A 23,857-nucleotide genomic window follows, 5' to 3' on the forward strand; every position below is an offset into this window, starting at 1 on the left:
ACATATATCGATGGTAAACGAAAGTAACAGAAACGAAATGGAAAAAAAGAAAAGTAACTTGAAAAAAAAAAAAAAAAATGCCGAACAGGGAAACCGGGCGTCCCGTATTTATATATGCGTACATATTCATACATATACACATACACACACACACAGACACAGACACGTACAGTACGTCGACGCCGATGGACGTCGTTTCATTTTGAAAGTACCTTGCGCGAGTCGTCTCGAATCGTTTAGTACAAAAAAAGAAAAGGATATTCTCTCGGTAAAACGAAACGCATGCGATCCAATGTTCCAGGCCAGGTTCAAACCAGGGTATCGAGCACTCTAGTTCATGTATTCGATGAGAAATTAATTCTTTGTTGTTTTTTTTTTAAATTTTATATTTAATGTCATCAACGTAGATGGCCACGAAATGGAGGATTCGAGATGCTGGCTGGTAAAATTTCAGAAATCACTGTCATCATTTTTACGTTCAACTCGGACAGGCATTAATAAGTTCCTGGAATTAAATTGGTTGTAAAAGTATGAGATAATGTTTATCGTGCCTGTTCCATCCGAAGAGATTCCAGCCGCGTCACGAATCCCTCCTGTTTGATGGATCAAATCATGACCGCGTGATTTTGAAAAATGAAAACGAAGATACGCTTTATTCCTCTGATTTGTCAAGTTCTGTCGATATTAGGTATACGTACGGTTATTTGGAAACGGTTGTTGACATGAAATGCAAGAGGAAGACGGTAGACCGGATTGCCTTTTCTTTCTTTGGATGTTGAAATTTTAAATAGAATCTCGTATCGTTTTCTAAGATAGCTCGAACGATTTTCAAAGATTCTATTGTACGTGTTCTTACAGGAAAATATCGTATTGTAACGCACAAAACTTTGATACGAAGAGATCTTCTTCGGGAAAAAGTTCCTCTTGCGTCGCGTGAAATACAAACGAAATATAAACGAAAACTGCCATTTTCAATTATACTCGGAAAGATTGATGATTATCGTAGTGGTAACTTATTCGTTGTTCTACCCTGCATGTGAAATGGAAAAATTGGTATGAAGGAATGTGAGAGGTTTGCTGCCGATAGCGGATTTCCGGTTCGATCGCATCCTAGAATTTCGTGAGTCTTTCGATAATGATCCAATTCCATCAATAACGAAATGATAAACTGCATTCGCCGTAGTACATACTGAAAAGTACATGATATCCAGCAGATTTAATCAATTAATATTAATTGAGAACGTTTCTGAAATATATTATTCATTTATAAAAATGTGCACAGTTAAATTCCATCGTTTACCTAATCACGATTGAGAGATAAAATCATTTGAAATTATTAAATGTTCGCTGATCATTGACAATAATAATAATTTCTGTGGTGATACATATCAACAATATTTCACACTATAAATTGAACAGTTTTTGTAATGATCGTATCACAAACTAGATTTAACCCTTTCGGTACTAAGGTCGACTATGATCATCCGATTAAAAGCATGCAATGGAAATTTATAGATAGCAATTAAATATAGAAATATCTATAGTAAAATATAAAATAATTTCATTAGGGTTGAAAGTTAATCAATGTAATATATTGGGGGTATGTAAAAATTTCCATTGTTTTAGAGGCAATTTTCTTTATTAATATTTTTCCAAAAATGTTCAAAAAATTGATATTACGTGTCCCTTAATCGTCATCACCATAATAATTGAAAATCCTAAGGGGAACTTTTGTGTTGTACCCCTGATATAAACGTGTCGACCATACCGAAGGGGTTAAAAAATGTTTCCTCTCGTCGGACATCGTGTGCTTTACAAGATCAAGTGTACAATTACATGCAACTTAGACTTCTTTTAGTTAAAAAGAAATTTAGGGAAAAGAGTGTTCTACCAGTTGCCTTATGTCCATCTACCTAGGTTCCCCTAGGATTTTTCCAAAACCGAAGGCAAACGGTGGAACGCTTCTCTCTCTACTTTTTTCCTTAACCAAAAGAAGCCTATGTTGCCCTTAAACGTACAGAATATAAAATCAGAAACCGCGACGATATGCAAGATACAAAAAATCTCACAATTCGCGATGCCGAGAAGGAAGATGATTACGTTTCGAGCCGCGTAGCCCAATCAACGGGAGACGCGACCATGCCACTTGTTTCAATCGATTCGATCCGATTTAAATTAAGCCTCCGTTCAGCTCGCCTAAGGCTTTTAGCCGTGTATGCTTCACAGACAACGAATCTTTCGACTTGCCAAAAACGACTCGCGGCTTACGTTATTGTTTTGCGATTGTTTAAGGGCAAAACTGTCGTTACGTAGGGCAGGACTTACGGGAATGAAAAATGAAGAAAAGGAATGCGCTTAAACGAATCGTTTCTCGTTTTATTTTCGAAGGTTGTTATTTAGGGCTACATTCGAATCGAAATCATTGAACGCAACAGCGACGAGATATATTTTGCGGTGCAAAATTTTGCTAACAGAAAAAAAGAAAAACGTAAGTTCCTCTGTAAGACGTTATTCGGGGTTACATTGCAATTTGGAGTCTAAGTGTTTGCACGATTGCAGGTCATGTTATATAGAGAAAGAAAAAAGAAAAAAAATGGTGTAAAAAAGTATTATGTGTGCTTGTAAGTGTGCTGTATGATGATTTTCGACGTTGCGATATATTTGTTTGCGATCACGTTGATAAGTCTTGTCTTACACACGTTTTAATGCACGTTGTGCTTGGACCCGCAATGAAATACACCACGTGTGTGTTTCTTCCTTAATAAGGCACTTCTTGGTTGAGATACAACGACAAGCTGGTCTAGTTTTCCCATGTTTAGAATTAAGTTTCGAGTATTAGCGCTAAATCGGTGCCATTTTTGTGCCATCGCTTTCCTTTCTTTGCAAACGGCTTAATTAGCATGGATATCAAGATAATCCGTTGATAGAATCTGATTTGAAGTAACGATTCGAAAGGAACTAAACGAAGAAGGAACGAAAAGAAAATTGGAATTCAATGAAATAAAAATGATGCCTAATTTGAAACGGAACTGTGTTAGGTAAAATTGAAAATACAGTCAACGAATTGATCGGGCTAATAGCACTGTTGCTTCAATTATCAATCACACTCCTCATGGTCCTAAGATCGGAGAACGAAAAGAAAGTAACACGAGACGAAGCACGTGAAAGACGTATGAAAGAAAGACACGTATTGAAAGACCTAGTTTGTCGCACTCGTTTAAAAAAATCTTACTCACAAGAATTGCACACAAGAAGTAGCGTACAATCGGTGTTCACTCGTTTGTTGACGCGAATAAATATGCGAATTACAGAGTCGATTTGATTTGTATATGTACACGGTGAGCCCGAGGTTCGTGCGAGGGCAGCTGCGTTTACGCGGAAACGAGATCATAGATCTATGGATCTTATTGCTTTGTTTTCACCGGCGCTAAATCGATCAACGATCAGGCCACTTTCATTTCTCGTAAACGCTAATGTCCTTCGCGGCGATTATTGTTATTATACGAACGAACTCAAGACGGCATGGTATACAAGACTAAGAACAAGACCTAAAATGGGGACATAATATTTTATAACTCAACTTTTGTACAGAATAAATAAATACTTGTACTGTGGACCAATATTTCTTTTATTTCATTGACATGCCATGGCTAGCACAACCGAAGACATGGAATGCAATTTTTCTTAATAAACGTAGAAAAAATAAATCACCACAGAGTTATAAAATACTAAACAGCGCTTTTCTTTAATGCATAAAAAGATTCATTCTATACATATTTATATACACATTCTTTATGACAAATTTCATTGATTCATTAAAATACATATATCCCTTTTTCTTATTATATAAATTATTTGTTTTCCGTTTGAATTAACGGTACTATAACAATACTATTCTTTGCTTCCGGGATACGCCACCATCTTCCAAGCCTATGCTCTTGACCGACCCCAGCGATAAGATGAGTTCCATCCGGAGTAAAGCATAGCGCGTTTATAAAACCTATTAACTGAATTTCAAATAGTGGATCCAGTGACCTGAAGGAGTCACCGCACTGCCATAATTTAATGATTCCATTCCGCGATCCTACAGTATAGCAATTATTAAATACAGAATAATAATTATAATTTTTTTTTAAAGAAGAAAAGATTTACCTGATGCAACTAAATCTGTATTAAGTAAAGTAGCTATACTAGAAATCCACATTGGTTGATTATTACTTTCATCTTTACCATGTGCGTCCGCTACCGAGCATAAAGGCTTTTTCTTTAAACAACCCCAAACACATAACTGCCCATCATCTCCGCAGCTAAAAAAGTTTTCTTCATTTATGAGCTTCACACAGTCTATACTACCACCGTGCCCATTAAATATGAGCTGCGATTCTTCGATGATTTTCCAAATTCGAACCGTTCCATCAAAACCGCCACTGGTTATAGCTCTTTCCCTCGCGAGGGCATCAATTGATGTAATGCTACTTTGGTGCCCGAATCTAACAGAAAATGTTAATACCATATTGAAGAATTTTATAGTACATTTAAACAAAGGATACTTACAAGGACTCTACATATGCCATATCATCTAAATTCCATACTTTTACACTTCTATCCTCAGAAGCTGAATATAATGTATGTGTACCTTTGCGAAAAACTAAACCAGTTACACTGCCTCTGTGACCTTGTAAATTCTTTACGTGATCCAAGGTATCTCCAGAAAATACCTTAATCTCTTTACAGCCACTATCTCCTACTACCTTTAACCATAAAAGTTCAGGTTCAGATATAGTTATAAGTATAGTACCGAACGTGGTAGGTGTCCGCACGGAAAATGGCGATGCCTCCCCACCCGTAGGGTTCCCGGGTATAAAATTCTTTTATAGTCTTACCAAAAATTTACCGTCAGTGCTAATGGCCATGCACTGTACGCATTTTATTCCATCTTGTGCTTTCTTTTTTCTTTTAATAACTTTTAACTTTGTTCTATCTTTTAAAGACCCTATAACAAAAATTATTATAAACCATCTATCCAGTCATAAAATTCAACATGACATACATTTAACCAAACCACCATCCTTTGAACCAGAATATAAGAAATTTCCATTGCTTGAAAGGCATAAACAAGTTATTGAACCTTTATGTTCTTTGCATTTCAGGATAATTGGTTCACCATGACTAATATAATTTGAAGCTACTGTCTTTCGTAACCTTCCTTTTTCTTCCAAATATTCTTCATGTAAACGTTTTGTCACTGCTCCCTGTTCAAATTCTGTCCTATCCCTTTCTATATTTTATCAAAATAATATTAAAATGTGATAAGATAAAACATCTAACAAATACTTTAACAAAAATTCACCTTCTTCCTCTATCTGTTCAAGATATTTCTTTGCAAGTCTTATACGCTTTTCCTGGGCAGTTTCTTCTTCTTCTTCTTCACTCTCATACTTTTCATGTCTATAAAATATCAGGAACAAGGTGTTAAAACAAATTATAAATTCATATTTAGTAGCATACAGATACCTCTGATTTTCTTCTGCAAGTTCTTCATCTGTACTAGCAATACTTTCATTGTCATCAGTCATAGGTTTCTTTGCATCCTTCTTTCCTTTTGTAGATCCACCATGACCGTTGAACTAATATTTCATTACAAACATTATTTGTATAGATATTTATTTACAAAACTGCGTATGCAAATGAATATATAAATTTTCCATTGATTTTATAACAAAAAAAGATACCTTTCTTTTAGTTCCACTGCCACCTTGTTTATTTCGAATAAAAAATGACATGGTGCCTATTTTAAATATACGTTTTGAACATTTAACCTAACTTAAAACAAGCACATGGCATGCTCTCGGGAGGCTTTGAATTTGTTTTAAGAACGAACGCCCTCTGCTCTATCCAGTAACTATAGATATAAAAAGAATAGACGTGTCTTTATTCTGGAGGGTCGTGTCTTTGGGGTATGAAACACCCCCAGGCTCACCTAGGGCTAACTGACCTATGTATGTATGTACATACATACATGAAGCGAGCCGGAAGGAATAGTAAAATATGATTATTTTTAATTTTCTTAGTGTATGTCGTTTGTAAATCGTTTGTGATTGATTGTGAGTCTGTTTTTAACGTTTGTGACAAATTAGTTCTTTTATAATTAGCAATTTTATTTCAATCATGATGTGAGCCGAAACTTTTTAGTAATTTTTTATAATAAACAGATTTTGTGATAACTGATAACTGTAATGATTGGAAATCGTTTGTGATTTACAAATATATCATTCTCATTGCTTGTGAGTGAATAATTTCTTAATTATTTACAAGTTTGTTTTATAATAAATAATTGTAGTGCGCATCCTTTACAGATCCGGTCGTACCCATCACTACCTCGAACAAGTGAGTTTCACGATTTGTTCGTTTTTAGGTCTTATATTTCGCTACATCCGGTCGTATCTATCACTATTCCGAACCAGTAAGTTTCACGATTTGTTTGTTTTTCGTTCTTATATTTCGCTAGATCCGCTCAAACCCATCACTATTCCGAACAAGTGAGTTTCACGATTTGTTCGTTTTTCGTTCTTATATTTCGCTAGTTGCTTCGGGGTCCTTGAAACCCCAAGTAGCATAATATCGGTGTCACCGGTTCCTCGGGGTCTCAGACACCCCGAATGCAGTAGTGTCGGTAAGCAAAGTGTCTACGGTGCTACGGGGTCCTTAGCACCCCGATGGTATAATATTGGTATGCAAAGATACTCACCGGTGTTTTGGGGTCCTTAATACCCCAATATGATATCAGGGCGGTACGTAGAGATAGTGACTGGTGCATCGGGGTCCTTAGCACCCCGGATGGTATAGATATGCAGAGATACTAACTCGCTGGTGTTACGGGTTCCTTAAGACCCCAATATGATATCAGGGCGGTACGTAGAGATGGCGACTGGTGCTTCGGGGTCCTTAGCACCCCGGATGGTATAGATATGCAGAGATACTTGCTAGTGTTTCGGGTTCCTTAAGACCCCAATATGATATCAGGGCGGTACGTAGAGATAGTGACTGATGCTTCGGGGTCCTTAGCACCCCGGGTGGTATAGGTATGCAGAGATACTCGCTGGTGTTACGGGTTCCTTAAGACCCCAGTACGATATCAAGGCGGTACGTAGAGATAGTGACTGGTGCTTCGGGGTCCCTAGCACCCCGGGTGGTATAGGTATGCAGAGATACTCGCTGGTGTTTCGGGTTCCTTAAGACCCCAGTATGATATCAAGGCGGTACGTAGAGATAGTGACTGGTGCTTCGGGGTCCTTAGCACCCCGGGTGGTATAGGTATGCAGAGATACTCGCTGGTGTTTCGGGTTCCTTAAGACCCCAATATGATATCAGGGCGGTACGTAGAGATGGCGACTGGTGCTTCGGGGTCCTTAGCACCCCGGATGGTATAGATATGCAGAGATACTTGCTAGTGTTTCGGGTTCCTTAAGACCCCAATATGATATCAGGGCGGTACGTAGAGATAGTGACTGGTGCATCGGGGTCCTTAGCACCCCGGATGGTATAATATTGGTATGCAGAGATACTAACTCGCTGGTGTTTCGGGTTCCTTAAGACCCCAATATGATATCAGGGCGGTACGTAGAGATGGCGACTGGTGCTTCGGGGTCCTTAGCACCCCGGATGGTATAGATATGCAGAGATACTTGCTAGTGTTTCGGGTTCCTTAAGACCCCAATATGATATCAGGGCGGTACGTAGAGATAGTGACTGATGCTTCGGGGTCCTTAGCACCCCGGGTGGTATAGGTATGCAGAGATACTCGCTGGTGTTTCGGGTTCCTTAAGACCCCAGTATGATATCAAGGCGGTACGTAGAGATAGTGACTGGTGCTTCGGGGTCCTTAGCACCCCGGGTGGTATAGGTATGCAGAGATACTCGCTGGTGTTTCGGGTTCCTTAAGACCCCAATATGATATCAAGGCGGTACGCAAAGGGCGTTATTGGCGCAGCGGGGTCCCCTACACCCCAGGATGAAATCAGGTCCGTATGAAGAAGGCACAACCAATATAATAATTGTCCTTTAATATTTTCCAGAGTTAATTTAATTTATTTCTTTTATTTTTTTTTGCTTATTGAATAAGCTCATCGAAGGGGAATAACATTTATGATTACATCCCCCTTCTGGGTCTCAGCCGAAGACAGCATTCCTTACATCCCTGCATTCCTTAGATTCCTGCAACCCTTAACTACCTTTTTATTTTTTTTTTTTTTTTATTTAACGTGGTGGAAATCTTCAGAAAGACACCTTCAGCCCCCCTGGGGAAAGGCCGGAGGTAGTGTGGGATTTTTACCCACTAAAACCACCACGGTGGCCTGCACTAGGGCGTTAGGGAGGGTCGTTTGACCCTCCGCCATGTGCCAAACTCTGCCGACATCGGGGGCCACATCCGATGCCGGCACTCCTCGGCCCGCGTGCAGTGGAGACCGGGGCCCCAGCCCCGGACCCCTACGGAATTCCTCTACATCCCTCGTTCCGTTACATCTCTGCATCCCTTACATCCCTGCATTCTTTTAACCCTGCATTCCTTACATCGCTTCATCCCTTACATCCCTACATTCTTTCAACGCTACATTCTTTTCATCCCTACTTGCTTTTCATCCCTACATTCCTTACATCACTTCATCCCTTACATCCCTACATTCTTTTCATCCCTACTTTCTTTTCATCCCTACATTCCTTTCATTCCTACATTCCTTTCATCCCTACATTCCTTTCATCCCTACATTCCTTTCATCCCTACATTCCTTATAATAAATATATTATAAAGACTGCTTGAGTAAAGGTAAGTAAAGGTAAGTTAGTTTCGAAATTTTCGAAAAAATAGCGCCCCCTAGCGGCAAAAATGCAAACTAAAATTTCGATGTCGAATCAGTGCCCTCTGGCGACGAAAAAAGGAACTAAACCTTGTTCCATTTCTGGCCCTCTGGCGGCAGAAATGTGAACTATAGTTTCGATGTCGAATCAGCGCCCCCTGGTGACGAAAAAAGGAACCAAACCTTGCTCAATTTCTGGCCCTCTGGCGGCAAAAATGTGAACTATAATTTCGATGTCGAGTCAGCGCCCTCTGGTGGCGAAAAAAGGAACTAAATTTGTATAAAGTTGCAGGCCTTATAGCCGCGAAAATTTCAACTCAGTTTCAGGGAGGTACTGGGATGTATGGAATGCAGGAATATAAGTGATACAAGGATGTAAAGGATATAGGCATGTAAGGGATGCAGGGATGTAAGGGATGTAGAGATGTGAGAAATGCAGGGATGTAAGGGAAGCAGAGATGTAAGAGATGCAGGATTGCAAGGGATGAAGAGATGTAAGAATGCAGGGATGTAAGGGATGAGGAAATGTTGGGAATGTAGGGATATAAGGGATGAAGCGATGTAAGGAATGTAGGGATGGAAAGAATGTATGAATGTAAAAAAATTTGAAGGACGTGTTCAGGAGGACCTAAAGAATGGTAGTCTGATCCTTATATTATCCAAATCGTCAAGATCGGTAAGTAGTTGAGTAGTTTGCACCAAATGTGCATGTAGAAATGGTACTCCGCCGAAAAACGGGAGTGCACCCACTTTTATGTTTGACCTTCCGAAGGTAGACAGGTACACTGATATGCGTCGGCGCAAAGCGGCATATAAATAATATAGGGTACTACACACACTATAGTATCTAAACTGTCTTCTCGACTCGTGTCAGAAGTCAGAAGTGGTTAGAAGGCCATATGTCTATTTCTAACAATACTGTGCCGTCATCCCTAGCAATGCGTTAAATAAAATTGTTTACTTTTATTTAAAAATTAGTATATGATAAATTTATCTGTGTAGCATTTTTTATTAATAATAAAAATGACATATTTAAGTTCATGGGAAGAATTTGAAAAAGGTGCCGAGAGGTTATATCTTCAAGATCCACTGAAGGTGTGATTTATTTAATACTACAACAATTATTTCAATTTATTTTTATCATATAATATTATAAGTTTCTTACAATTCATAAAAATGATATTATATACATATATTTCATTCAGTAATTAAAAAAAAACTTGGCAGGTTATAATTGACGTTTGAATATGATACGTCATGTAAATGTTGCAAAAAGTTTACTTTAATAACTTTTTTAAGTAAAAAGTGATCAAATAATATATCCAATGTTTGGAACATAGGCAATGTATAAATATTGAAAATATATTTATGTAAAATATTTTGTTTGTTTTAATATTAAAGGTAGAGTCAATGAAATTTATAGGAATATTATATTTTCTTTATAAATAGTTTAATGATCAATGATTATAAGTTTATAATTTATGTTTTGTTAATGTAGGCTCGGTACACAATGAAGTATTGCCATACTAAAGGTGTCTTATGTCTAAAACTTACAGATAATCGAACAGTAAGTTCTGTCCTTGTGTAACTTACCTTACTAACTCTTAAAGAACTATATATAAATAACAAAATTGTGATTTTATTTTTCAGTGTCTACAGTACAGAACAGAGATAGCACAAGATTTAAAGAAGATGGAAAAATTTATAGGAAATCTTATGAGGCACATGGCTTCTAAAGAGAGCTAAATAAGGGACTAGATAAGATTAGGGACACTTTTTTAATCAAGGATTAAAAGTGCTGCGCATTTAATTCACTGTTTATGTTGTTCCATTTCATAAGATTCAGCGACTGATGGGATTATAGATATTTAATTTGAATGAGGTATAAAAAACTTTCTTAAATATACAATATGTGCATAAATGTCTATTTTTTATTTATTTAAAGCTTAATGCTCATTTCGGGCGGTTCCGTTGTCTCCTTGTTAAAGTTCTGAAACAGTACAAAGTTAAATGTATCGTAGTACGAACGAAAATCGATGTGATAATAAATTTTCCAAACAAATTATTCTTAGAATTTGTACGAAAAAAACCAGTACTTTCCAGAAAATGTAATCATCTAATTCCAACAATAAGAAGAATACTTAGCAGAGTATAATGCAATTGTTATTAATGAAGCCAGATTCAATTGTAATTTGTAACTGAATATTATTATAAGAGAGAAGCACGAAGCAATGAAAAGAAGCACTTACGATATAATGGGCTGAAGAACAGCGTCCAGAGTAGTATCAACAGGAGGGTAGATTTCTTGATTTGAAGACAATTCATAGCGTACCTCTCCCCCTAATTGCATTTGCGGCTATACCAAACAAAACTATTTTACTAATTTACTAGGCAGAAAATTTTAGAATACAACACACTACATTCTAGTAACAACATTTATTAGAATATAATAAAATGCTGTGACTAGCAAAGAAAGAAATAGCAAGCCTTAACCACGTGTACGTATTTGTAAATAAGCGCTTAGTATCTCTAAAAGATTTTTCTATAATGAGTGCAATTTTAATAAAGATGATTTTATATCGGTGATTCAAAATCATGATTATCTTTTATTCTTTCTCAGAAGCAATAAGCTTAAACTACATAAAGCGCAAAAGTGTTACTCATTACTTAAAATAACGGCATAAATAAACGAAGAACATATATGAAATGTAAAAGTAATGAGTTTCACTGGAAAACAAATGATTTAAGAAATAGAAGCGTAAAAATACGTACTACACGAGTAGGTTTAGCGCTGTCGACAGAGCTTGAGCAGCAGCTTGAAAATTCCTGCGGTGTACTTTCCCCGAGACCACTGTCCACGTTATTTCCTATCAATATTCTGTTGTTACGAATATAATAAAAGTCCTTCCTCATATTGCACTCGCTCCTACTACCGTCGTAGTACTTTGTCTCGATATGACTCGGCCTTGTTGGCGGCAAATTATAACTTCCGTCTCGACAATGTTGTATCACTCTTCTGTTTCGTTTGCCAACGGATCCGATTGTTCTGAAAGTGATTCCTTGACAGTCTTCGATATCACGTCAAATTTCAAGCACATCCCTGATCGGACAAAACCATTCCGACATCGATGCAATACACGTTTTAGTTCACCAAACGTTCAAACAATTGTTAATACACACTACGAGCCATATACATATATTGCATTCCTTAGCGATACAACATTTTTATTCAAATAACAATGCTAATTTTCACGCAAACAACAACATGTTCCATTCGTCAATCAGTTTTGTAAGTTCGCCAAATAAACATATGTATTTCCAGGTCTACAGTATTTTAAGAATACCTAAAAAAATAAAGGATTAAGGAATTCGAACGAACTGGCACAATAAATAAACTTGCATCGATCGTTGGGAATCTATGAGAAATACTTTGACACTCCCAGATACCTATATTTGTACAACAAGTACACACGGATGCATGGCACACAAATAATACATAAAACACGTACAAATGCTACGATTTTTAAGTCCTTACTTCCACGGAATAGCAACGAGTAATTTCCATGGAATAGCAGAAAGCATCAGTGGGTGCCAGCCAGGAAATAAATAAACAGGTGCGACAAGCTGTTAATCTCATCGATTTATTAAGGACCTATCATGCTTCAAATAAATAATAGGGGGCATGCTTAAGATCACGTACATGCTCTAAATAAATTAAAAAAAAAAAAAAGACACACATGCAAAGGGGTAGTTTTCAAACAATGACTACGGATCCTGTCTCATCCTCCAGCGGAGGAGGATGACTGTGGATGTTGCAGCTCGTCTTGAGATCATCGTACCTAGGTAGGGACGACGTATCTGCATCGTCCAATCGGGAATTGCTAGACTGTAGCGTACATTGTTGTGCAGACTGCGATTGAACCACGGTGTATGGTATCTCCCGACGTTGTTGTTCGCTCATTCCTGTGGTATCTATTAAACCGAATTCCAAATGCCTAAAAAAATCGATCAATAACATCAATAATTTAAATTTTTCTGACGTTATCTCAAAGGTAACTCCATGGACTTACTTTCTAAGCTCGTCCGGCAGTGGTTGTTTCTGTGAAGGACTTCTATGTCTACTCCTATGCCTTCTCCTCGGCTCCGTATGGCTTACCTGCATAATAGAAGACATAAATGAAAAGAAAAGAATATTTCAAAACGCTCGAAGAAACAATAAACGTGTCTGGAATGTCGAATACAAGTTTGTCATTGAAACTTACTACAGCTCGTTGCACACCTTCGCCCTTCCGCTTCTGTGCCTCCCTCCATTGCGGTTCCGAGTCCACCAATTCGTGTCTGAAAAGATTCACAGGCGTACACGTGCAAGATAATAATGTATAACCACGAAGGGTGCATTTATTAATGGAACCGTGATAAACTAAACTTGTATCATTTTTACTCATACGGTTCGTTTTCCATTGAAAAAACAGGTGGGCATCGCGTGGGGAGATTTCGTTGGACGAGGTTGATATTTCCCAAGCGCATCGTCATTAAAATAATTATCACCTTTACGCGGTCTATGTACCCTACCGTGAGAGTATAATGAGTACGAGGGTTTCTTTTCCGCGCTCACGGTCGATGAACCCGCCCAAGACGTTCTGACGAGTTGTTCCGTTTTCACATGACCGTCTAAGGTGCCTTTATTACGTCAATTAATTACCAATTAAACCGGCGCGCATGTCTTAGACGCTTAATTGTCTTGACTTACGATGGCGACTGTAACGAGGTCGGATCAGAGTCTGATCGTTTCGCAAAGCAATAAATTAGCTCCGGTATCCCCGGGTTGAAGAAAAATCAAATCGAAATCAACTGTACCTAGACGAACGGGAACTTCTGTGCTTTCTGCGGTGCTTACGATGACCCGACCTGGTATCCGAGCCTCTGGATAATTCCGATTCGCAATCGGAATGACGACTGTGCCTTCGATGACTATGACTATGACTTCTTCTACGATGCCCACCGCGACTGTGACTGTCCCCTGAACTTTGGCTCTCTACCGAGCTGCTCCTTCGTTGGAGTCTGCTCAAGAGCTGGTAAAAATAAAGTTTGAAATTCGTAAGAAATTCGACAGGAAGAAATGATTAATAATTAATTAATTTATGGAACGTACTGCCGGCGCCGTTCCCGCTGAGCGGACGGACCGAGGACTAGACGAAGTATAAAGGCCTCGAGGTTGGCTCTGAGTCCAGGGCGCGCTCCTGGTGCTCCTTGGACTCGAGTTGTTCACCTGTCTCGTGGTCTGACTATTGCACAAAGCGTTACTGCCGACCGGATTGTTGCACGGGTTCGGGTTCACGCTGGCAGGTGTTTCCACGAACGGGCCGACCATTTCTTGTCCCTCCACCACGCGTCGCTGCGCCCTGCGACTCGGGGTCCTCTGGAAAATCGGCGGAGGATTCCGTCTGATAACCATGTGCTTCTCCGACCCGGACGGAGGACTGTACGAACGGAAACGGGAGTAAGGACTCAGGGGTGGCGGCCCCGTGGCCATCAAACGGAAGAACGCCTGGTGTTCCAGACAACATTTCCAGAGATGTCTGCAAGCTCCCTTTGATGGTGTTTCGAAACCGTGAGTCCTCTCCTCGGAATTCTTCTCGCTGACTCTCAGCATGAAGTATCTACCCTGGAAGAAGTCGCGAAACTGTCTTTCCGTGTCTCCAAATTTTAATATATTCACTTACCTTATAATAGATTTTATTGATTCGAGGCCAATAATAATTTCCCACTTTGGTCTTGTTTCGTAACAGAATTATCCCGCTCGGAGTGAGACCCAGAAAATATTCTACGCTGTCCTCCCCCTGTAAGATTGTAGGGTTCTTAGGAGTTGAACGTGTCTCGTTGCGACGGCAAGGGGCTTTGTTAATTGGGAAAAGCAAATACTCACCAAGACGGGATGCAAATCGACCCCATACATCTCCAGCCATTTCACTTTGTCCAGATAATTCAACTCCGCTGCGGAGGGTAATTGTCCTCTGAAAAACAGCTCATTGTTACCCTAAATTATCACTGCTCCAGTGTTATCCACTCAGGGATAATGGCTCTAATCTAAATAGAAACGACACGCTTCCTAAGCTAAACAAAAGTGAAACTTACACGAGAGTTTTATGAAGTTCCACTATACGATTTTCCAATTCCGTAGTTTGATTCGCTAAGAAACGAAACTCGGTTACGTAGCCCACGGAATGTCGCCTTGGGTCGTAGTCCCCGAGTTCCGCTGAAAAAAGGAAAAATTACTTTATTTGAAGAAACAAAAAAAACGGTACAAAATAGCCTGATTGCGAAATCAAGATTTCAGGAAATTAATCGGGTTCAATTTGCACCGACGGAATTTCGATCCTCTCGATTTGTCCCCGAGGTTTCCCCGCCCCCAGAGACGGTGGCCGTCGATTCCCATAGGGTGCGCGATAGAAATGCCCTCCAGAAATCATCCTAGTCGGTTAATTGAATCACTGACTTTGATGAATATCGGCTCCGACCGAAGCGAGGGGCACTTTATTTTCTCGTCGGTTCTACTCGGAGAAGCCAGCACTCTGTCGTCGCCGGCTTCTTGCATGCTCATTCGCTCGTGTAATTACGAGACCGCGAAACGATCGGTCGATCCGTATTATACGCGAAACGCGAACTCATAGATCCTGGAACTTTTGCCACCGCCGCCGGGCTGGTTGCATAAAAACAGCTCGTCTTGGCACGTGGAAAATGACCACGGACAGGAATGCGAGTCGTTTGATACGAGTAAAATCGACGGCTATACAGTTTGCGTAATTAAAACCTTTAGATTCCGGTTCTCCACAACAAGGCATTTTTGTCATACTTTAAGCTTCAGAACGATGTAGCATAAATGCTATTTTGCACCACTTTTATGTCATGAAATTGTATCAGAATTTTTACCTTTCAAAATTCCTATGTTGGCGCCTTTTTCCTTATAGTAGCGCCCCCAATGTTGATGGAGTGAACTAAAAATCGAAGTATTTTTTGCGCTCCCTATCGGAGAAATGAAAAGGCTCATTTTTGACACTAGACGGTAGATGGCGGCACGTATTTTTCGAAATTTTTTCGAAATTTTCAAAATTGATGTATACAAAAATAAAGCCTCTAATAAAAATATGTCACTCTACATTTTTCTATTTTTGCACCTCCTTATATCCACTCCCTTTGTACTGCCAAGGCTGAGACACCCTGTATATTATAATAAGTAACGATTTGAATGGACATCCTTGCTTCCACCTTCATCCCAACGTATCGTTATTAAAAACTATTGTTTTAATCGCTTCACTGGTGGACCCTGGGAAAAGGGTTAAATTTCGTGCCACGATTCCTATTATCCTGCTTCAATGGAGCGAAGAAAACGACGGGTCGAAATTAATTCACAAAACGAAAGAGCACCCTAGAAACGAATCCTCCGGATACAAAAGACCCCGAGGAGACGGAGAAGTTCGCGAGAAATAATGGGATTCACCGGGTAAGATTTCGAGCAGAAAGAATGCCTAAAGGTGTTTCCGTCGCCGTTGTAATGGCATCGCGCCCAGATCCGGCGAGCTATCTTGTTTGAGATCTCCGTAAAAGCTGGACAACGCTCTCACCACTGTGAGTTCTATTTCCATTTGCAAAATGGTCTACTTATATCCGGAGTAACTCCAATATTTGCGCAAGACGAACAAGAAAGGTTATGCTAGCACCCTGTTGAACCGGATAGAGAAGTCGAGCGGACTGGTAGCGGACGAAGAGTGCGTGTTACGGAGAGAAGAAAATGCGCGAAAGCCCGCACGTTGTCCGCCTCCGTTTCATTTTCGCCCGTGCAGGCACGGTTCAGTGCTCCGCAGAAAAACGCGTATCCCGTAGCGGAGGGTGGAAACCGCTCGCGATCCTCCTCGTTGCCGGCTTAATTAATATTCGTCGTTAAACTGTTCTCGCTGGGAAATTACTTTGCGATGCTGAACGACCGTGTAATTGCGTCCGCCGTATAACGATGAACGTTTTTCTGTTACTTCTAGATTTTTTTTTTTTTCTTTTAACGGCGGAAAGAGGTATCGTTAATTGCTTCACGTTGCAGCGGGCAAGAAAAGAGTAACGGAATTTCTGGGAAAACGAAGGCGGATTTATGCTACGGCGGTACCGAGAGAAAGAGCGTTCCGAGTGGGGGTGGCGCGAAAGAAACGCAGCCGAGAAAGTCGAACACGTAAAATTATGTTGTTCGAGATGTTGCAATCCATCCCATCGGCGGGTAGGTGATCTCATCCGCGCGGCGGACCGCACGCGTATTCAGAGAGAGGTTTATCTCCATTTCGCGAAGCAAAACGCGTGCCGTGTACTCCGTTCCTCGTCTCTGTCTTTCACCTGGCTTTTATCCGTCTCTGTTTCCGTTGTCAACGGGCACCGGGACTGAACACGAATAAAGGGCATTCATTTCGTCCCTTTTCACAGCGATGAGACGCAAACATTCTACCCCTTTCTCTATTTGCACGACTTTGAATCTCGCAGCAGATAACTAACGCGCGGACCTGTAGCCTCCTTCTGCCGTTTCGCGTCTTCTGCCCGAGTCAAACGTCAACGCGATCCGCCTCCACGAAGATTTTCAACCCTTTCGTCAACACTATCATCAAAATGGTGTTTTTATCTAGGCTCATTCGAGTCAACCAGTCGCTGTATCATTTTATTCCCGTACCAGTAGTAATACAATTCAATTGAAACGTACGCGAGCGTAGAAGGGAATAAATACTTTTAGCAAGATTGCAAAGGGAGAAAAGTTGAAAGTACTTTGCAAAAGTTTAACGCGTTACGTAGACGTCTCTTTTCGTCGGTGAAATTGAAATCACATGGCGTTCAAAGGTACCGCGAATCTTTTTAAATCGCTTTTCTCCTGCCTTCTTTCTTGGAAACTTTCCGTCTACTCTCAGGACAAGGAATTTTAGAACTCTTCCTTTACGACTAAACCTCGCTCTTCTCTACTTTTATTTCGCGTTATTTAAACTTTCGGTACTAAACGATGATATTGCGTTAAGAAGTTGTTGAAAGGCACAGAATACGTAACAATACATCGTTGCTGAGTACACAGGGATGCTCTTCTAATTAGCAAGCCATGAATTCTTGCTAACGTGGGGTTGACTCTAGCTTGATCAAATGCTACAACTACAAACACAAACAGAGACCGAAATCCACTTGCTGCTAGTCAGAGAACTGTATACCCGACAAAATTTCTAAGTAAACACTTTTCCTACTAAATTTAACCCATCATTTCCGTTCGGGCTATAAGAATTTCATAAAAATTGCCGTAGTAAAAAGACCCCCATCGTAGAAAATACAGAGTTCTAAACACGAGAGTAAACTCGGCTCGAAGCTAATCACTGGTCGTTCGAAAATTGATGCGATCACCGTGATCTGGAAACTTGTATCTTAGGAGACAGGCATCCAATAATTAATGACAGTTTATCATCGGTAATCACCGGGGAACCCGTTTCACCGGATCGTATGTAACATTTTCGAGCGTTATACAAGCGTACTCCTACCTGTTTTTCGCATAATACCCCGAAGACACGAAGCAGAACAACTTCTTTTGCATGTAGGCGTTCAAGGACACTTGCGGTAGGAATCGTACCGGAAGATGAGGAGTCGTTGCCAGCGAAACAAAAGGATTTACGGCTCATTTTCAGAATTATACCTGGCACCTCTAATGAGAGGATAGCACTCGCCGGCTATTTCGAATTTACGGTGGTAAATTGTCTTTCCAAGATTGCTCTGTTGCTTATTCGAATAAAAAAAAAAAATATTTGTTCTTCTAATAAATTAATACAAATAGAAATCGTTTCGAATTTTAATATTGCAACGGTACTGTAAGCTCGTTTGACCTTGGAAAGATTAATATCCAGGATTTAATTAAAGTCACCAATTTTAATCATAACCTTCATTAGAGGAGGTAATAACGTTCAGGCGGCTGACGGAAGCAGCGTTGCAAAAAGAAATCGAGCATTAACCGTCTGATTGATTGCCCTCGCCACGTTCGCTTCCTTGATGTTTCACGTGATGCGTTTATTTAAGAAATAACACGTTTTCCACTCGGGAAATCCGAAGGGAAATCAGGGAAATATTGATTGAATAAAATTGTACACTTACATTGAACGACGTAGGCGCCCAGTTCCGCGGCCAAATCGAAAGAAACTGGCAGTCTTCCTTGCAGAATGTCCTGCTTCACTTGCAGGAAGAACTGGTACCTGCGGAGCGAAGAAACATCATTTTTATCGAACGCAGGAATATACGGTGTCCCCTTTGATCGTGCTACGAGATATATTTTGCCGGTACGGTTAATGACGTGTGACACGTACGTTATGCAAGTAAAGCAAAAGAAGGCGAGGAAGAAACCGAAGAAGACGAAGGGGCGGAAGGGAAAAAGGAGAAGTTGCGACGGGGTCAGCCCTTGTGGCTTGTCTCGCCACGAACTTCGGTTTTACCATCGTTGCCCTCGCGGTTTCTCCTCTTGTAAAGTCATCGTTAAAGGATTTCTCAATTTGCTTTTTCTTTTCCTTTCTTTCGCACTTTACCATTCGTTGCAGCCTTTCCCTCTCTCTTACTCTCTTTTCCTTGATGTCACTATCCGTCTCGCTCGTGCGCCGACCTATCCCTTCGCACGCAGATTTCTTTCTGCCAGCTCACCTCTTTTCTTCTCTTCGCTTTTTCCTCATTTTCTACCTGCCAATCTCTACGTCGCTTCTTTCTTTGCTCATCCGACAGACTCGTTTTCATTTTTCCAACCGAACGAGATATTCCTCTTTCGTTCTCCGTCTTATCAAGGGAACCGTACAACTTTCCTCGTAAATCTTCCTGGAAGAAATTTCGAATTTTCGAGGAATATTCAAATTTGATTAAGCGCTTAATAAACAGCGAGCTTTGGTCGTCGCATGATAAACTCACCTATTTCACTTTCTTCATACACACGATTCCCAAACGGAGTTTATTAACGCGTGAATAATTTCTTAACCGACTGTGAATCCCGCGCAGCCAGAAGGAATCCCGGAGAGACTTTTCCCTCTTTTCAATTCTGTTTCTTCGCCCGACGAATCTTATCCCTTTTCTTCCCCTTCCGGCCCGCTCGATGCAAGGATTACTCGCGAAATTCCTTTTAGGGTAATTCCGTAAGATATACCGCCGCTCCGACGTTTTTCTCGTCCTCGCGTGTCTTGGCTGTTACGCTGAATCGCGGACGTAACTCCGCTTCGTCCCCTTCGTTCGCCGTTTCTTTCCCGGGCAAACAACCGGAAGAAATTCAATATATTATCGTCGAATCATTAAAATCTCATTCATTAAGCCGCTTCTTTCCTTCGAGGGATTCCTCCGCTTTTCTTTCACCTCTGTCAGCTGTCACCTTTATCCTCGAATGGCGGACCATGGAGAGAGCCATGATTTTAATTTAATTCCGTATTTTGTATTATTTTCATTTTCTAAATTTTACACTTACGTTTCTTTAAAAATTATTCTTTCAATATATTTAACTTTTATTTTTAATACTCTTGTATAGAATTTATAAGTTTAATCAACCTCCCTTTCTTACATTTCTCTTTTTCTTTTCTATACGCAATTTCGAACGGTTATTATCCCTTTCTCTCTCGACGACCTTATTCTTGCAAATTTTTTTTTTTTTTTTTGACGGGTATCCACGTTACGGGATCGCAAAGTACCGCGCTTATTAAGCCGACGCTGAGGCGTACCATAAATCTGCGCGGGTTATTAAGGAATTGTCAATTCGTTTTCCTGCCCTCTTTCTCATTTTTCAACCCCCGTGATGAAGACGTCTTCCACGTTTCGCCGTTTCCTCTCGCCGCATTTCTTGCCGCGGTCTTTTTCATTCCTCTTCATGCCCCGAGTCAGCGAACCGAGGCTGATCCCGCTTCCATTTACATCGCGTTTCCAGCATTCTCGGTTACCCTGCTTTTTTTGCGCCTCCACGTAAACTATGCAAAGTAAATACCGGTCGCACGCGATCCCAAAGAAGCTACAATCTCGAACCGTTCCGAGACGGTTAACAAAGTTTTTGCAAGCAGTTACGTTCATTCTTTCCTACGTTTTTCTTTCACTTTTCGCTGGCCACTCTTCCTTTCTTCAGGTATGCACTCGTTCACGGTTTCCTTTGTCTTGTTCTCCTGAATCTGCCTTCGCTTTTATCCCTAGCCTTTTCAACTTCCATTCAGATTTTTATTCCGCTATTATTTATTCATCGTGGCAATTGCCTTTTCTTCTAGATGATATTTCATGCTGGTCTTCTCGTTCAATACCATCGAATTAGTGTAAAGAATTTTTCAATGAAAAATTCAAGCTGTTACTCAAGAATGATTATTATTTTTTACGTAGACGTCAAAGGAATTGACGTCTCCCTTTTTCGTACAGTTCATCGCCTCTTCCTTCTCGATTTTCAGCCTCGTTCCAGCGGCTTGGTCGCGCGTGCAGGCAACGCTTGCCGAAGCGGCGATAACGCGGCAAGCGGATAAAACGTACGCACCGACGATTTCGACGCATTCAGAATTCTCAAGCGTTACCAGACGACTCTGGAATTCCCTGGATTTCGACGCCGTGCAAGAATCGTGACGTTGAGCGAAAATCTTCCGCATTATCGAGCTTCGCGCTAAATTTCACGGCTAACGAAAACGTTTTTCTGTTACCTCAAGTTCGACGATCGCTAACAGGAAAATGCAGTCTCATTGAATACGTGCACGAGAGGAATAAGCAAACATTACAGTTGTAGTGTTGGATGAAATTCGGATCGTGTTAATGAAACTATAAAGAAGAAATATCATATTAAATTCTGTAACATTACAGGTAGTTTTGCAACAACTTCGCTATATCTAAAAAACATCAAACAATATTTTTCTCGAAACTAACATTTATCACTGAACCCTTTCTTCCATCCCATCCTACGATTATTCCATTTTTTTCAAAATACTTTCTGTCTACCCAGCTCTATCCAAAGAAGTTATTCCCCCTAGATCCGTCAGTCGCGAAGAAAATCCGCTTAAAATATCAGCGACGCGAAGTGGTGTTCGCCACAAATCCAGCGAATATCACAGTTAAAGACGGTTTTCACGCGAGGCGCAGAGGAAATCTGTCGCGATATCAATTCATCCCACTTAATTATTACGAAGCTGCAGGCGATTATCCGGGAGGATCCCGTTGGTGTTCAGAACCTAAGCACCCAGCTCGCCCATTCGGTGTCGCGTCGTATAGGCTCGTTGAGCCTTCTCCTGACGTATCTTTTTGCATTTGCGACACACATACAGAGACGCCATAAAAGCACGTGTGCTGGGAGGCAAAATCGGTGAACAGCTTCGGCGACAGAGCCTTATCCTTTCCTGTCCCCCGGTCGCCTCCGCTCGGAGCAGGGATTTTATGTCTCGTGGTCCAGTCGTACTGTCTGCCTCTCGTATCCTGTTATATTGTACCATGGAACAGCCCGGGAATTTCTGTCGCGTTAAGGACACTTCACACCGACATTCGGATTTACCAATCTTCCTCACGGTTGTCACGAGACAAGGGTCTAAGCATTTTTTTTTAATCAGCGCTAACATCTAACTCGCCCCGACTCGCGAAAGACGGTAAAGCTAGTAATATCGGAGTTGCTCGATTTAATTAAATTGAACGAACAAAGAGGCTAAAACCGTAGTTACCTTTTTATTTTCTATCAAATTCAGCGGCAAATTCAATTACTTTGCCGGAAGGTTCGGTATGAGAGTTGGAAGACCACTTGGCCAACATTCGCGTTATCGATCTCTATATTGCGTTACCAATTACCAGATATTGCACCGGCAACTATCGTGGAAACCGACGTACGCGAAGTATGCGAATGTCTGCGAATACCGATGGAAGCTAGGATACGGTATTGCTACGTCAATGAAACGTCGTCGAGAGGACGTGGAAGCCGGAGAAGAAGGAAGTTACGATGCTCGCTAGAATCGTGGGCGGACATTAGTATTATAACGATAGGCGAACAGTTCGAAATGCCTTCGCGTACAGGGGCTACCGTGAAAGGCCGTATAACATGATTTTCTGCTCTCGAACGATCGTAAACTAACGCGGAGATATTATCAATTATAAAAAGGAACGCTGCTCGCTCGTGGAACAATAAGTGTATCCGCAGTATCGAGCTTATTAATATGATCTTATAGCAACAACACGTTCACAATCAAACAAGATGCCGAGGGGCAAATAGTTTATTCTTCATTCTTCTGGACCGAAAAGGAATTCGTAACACAATACGCGAATATAAAGTGTTGAAACAGATAAGGACTATGAGAACCCGTCTGGCTCGAGGATTTTTGCTCTTTGCCAGTCAGTCAATTCAAAGCTTCAAATTCAATTAAACATATACAGGTATTTTTAATTTTCATTTTTATTATCACCCTGCTTCCCAAAACCAATAGAGCTAATTTTAATTTTAACGATATAACAATCATCAGGAGGAGATCCTGATTCTCTAACCAGTTTCTTTTTTTCTAATTTTGCTTTCAAGCCAACTATTAAGGGTGAAATAAAAAGCATCGATTCGAAGGCTTTGAACACGCCTTTCGTACAGGATATTTTCCACCTCGAATCGTCGTTTCCATTTTACAACCCTAGAATCGCGAGGCAAATCGCATGATCGCAGGATCGTTGTATTTCAATCGCCATTAAAGCTCCGCTTTCCCTTGAAATCCAATAGGCCAGTGTCTCATTAGTTGTGTTATTTATACGTTATTTTCCGAGCTTAGATATCCCGTGGCTCGCTCATTATGCAATGGTTTCGAAGCTGCAACCACAAGGGGCCTCGACAAGCGTCCATCGATTGCTCATACTCGAGATAAAGGATGAACGTATTTGCATATAGATTGAGTTCCTCCGTTTCTAGAGATGTCGTATTTTTTTCTCTCTTTCCCCTTTTCTTTTTCATGCCGGATGATGCGGCTCTACTACTGAATCAGCGGAACTCGACCATTCGATCCGCT

General features: G+C 40.6%; 3 protein-coding genes across 11 annotated transcripts in view; 1 reads left to right on the top strand and 2 right to left on the bottom strand.

Moving 5' to 3' along the window:
* Positions 1 to 3,692: 3,692 nt before the first annotated feature.
* U3-55K (U3 small nuclear riboprotein factor 55K) lies at positions 3,693 to 5,918 on the bottom strand. Of its 2 annotated transcripts, XM_034315256.2 has the most exons (8): positions 5,733 to 5,895; positions 5,515 to 5,627; positions 5,351 to 5,448; positions 5,051 to 5,278; positions 4,884 to 4,993; positions 4,555 to 4,751; positions 4,153 to 4,490; positions 3,702 to 4,084 (listed from the first exon to the last, which is right to left on the bottom strand). In XM_034315256.2, exons 1-8 carry the CDS (start codon positions 5,781 to 5,783, stop codon positions 3,852 to 3,854), a joined length of 1,368 nt encoding a protein of 455 aa, XP_034171147.2. In that variant the 5' UTR covers positions 5,784 to 5,895; the 3' UTR covers positions 3,702 to 3,851. The 2 variants fall into 2 exon arrangements, with proteins under 2 accessions (XP_034171146.2, XP_034171147.2); XM_034315255.2 differs by having other exon boundaries at positions 3,693 to 4,084; positions 5,351 to 5,627; positions 5,733 to 5,918.
* Positions 5,919 to 9,694: 3,776 nt separating this feature from the next.
* Srp9 (signal recognition particle 9) lies at positions 9,695 to 12,589 on the top strand. Its single transcript, XM_034315885.2, has 3 exons — positions 9,695 to 9,950; positions 10,354 to 10,422; positions 10,506 to 12,589. The coding sequence occupies exons 1-3, from the start codon at positions 9,879 to 9,881 to the stop codon at positions 10,599 to 10,601; spliced, it is 237 nt and encodes a 78-aa protein (XP_034171776.1). The 5' UTR covers positions 9,695 to 9,878; the 3' UTR covers positions 10,602 to 12,589.
* Positions 10,734 to 23,857, bottom strand: part of LOC117600438 (band 4.1-like protein 4A) — a 37,925-nt gene continuing 24,801 nt past the window's right edge. For 6 of the 8 annotated variants that reach the window (XM_034315876.2, XM_034315875.2, XM_034315877.2 and 3 more), the window contains 12 exons: positions 19,005 to 19,102; positions 14,991 to 15,111; positions 14,782 to 14,869; positions 14,579 to 14,695; positions 14,008 to 14,520; positions 13,713 to 13,927; positions 13,118 to 13,193; positions 12,926 to 13,011; positions 12,695 to 12,850; positions 11,628 to 11,901; positions 11,105 to 11,211; positions 10,734 to 10,845 (listed from right to left, as the gene is read on the bottom strand). In XM_034315876.2, coding sequence (XP_034171767.1) covers positions 10,809 to 10,845; positions 11,105 to 11,211; positions 11,628 to 11,901; positions 12,695 to 12,850; positions 12,926 to 13,011; positions 13,118 to 13,193; positions 13,713 to 13,927; positions 14,008 to 14,520; positions 14,579 to 14,695; positions 14,782 to 14,869; positions 14,991 to 15,111; positions 19,005 to 19,102 — 1,888 coding nt within the window. In that variant the 3' untranslated portion in view covers positions 10,734 to 10,808. The remainder of the gene's footprint in view (positions 10,846 to 11,104; positions 11,212 to 11,627; positions 11,902 to 12,694; positions 12,851 to 12,925; positions 13,012 to 13,117; positions 13,194 to 13,712; positions 13,928 to 14,007; positions 14,521 to 14,578; positions 14,696 to 14,781; positions 14,870 to 14,990; positions 15,112 to 19,004; positions 19,103 to 23,857) is intronic. The other 2 variants (XM_034315879.2, XM_034315880.2) reach the window with 2 other exon arrangements.

This window comes from Osmia lignaria, chromosome 15 (assembly GCF_051020975.1).
Source record: "Osmia lignaria lignaria isolate PbOS001 chromosome 15, iyOsmLign1, whole genome shotgun sequence".
NCBI classification, from domain to species: Eukaryota; Metazoa; Arthropoda; class Insecta; order Hymenoptera; family Megachilidae; genus Osmia; species Osmia lignaria.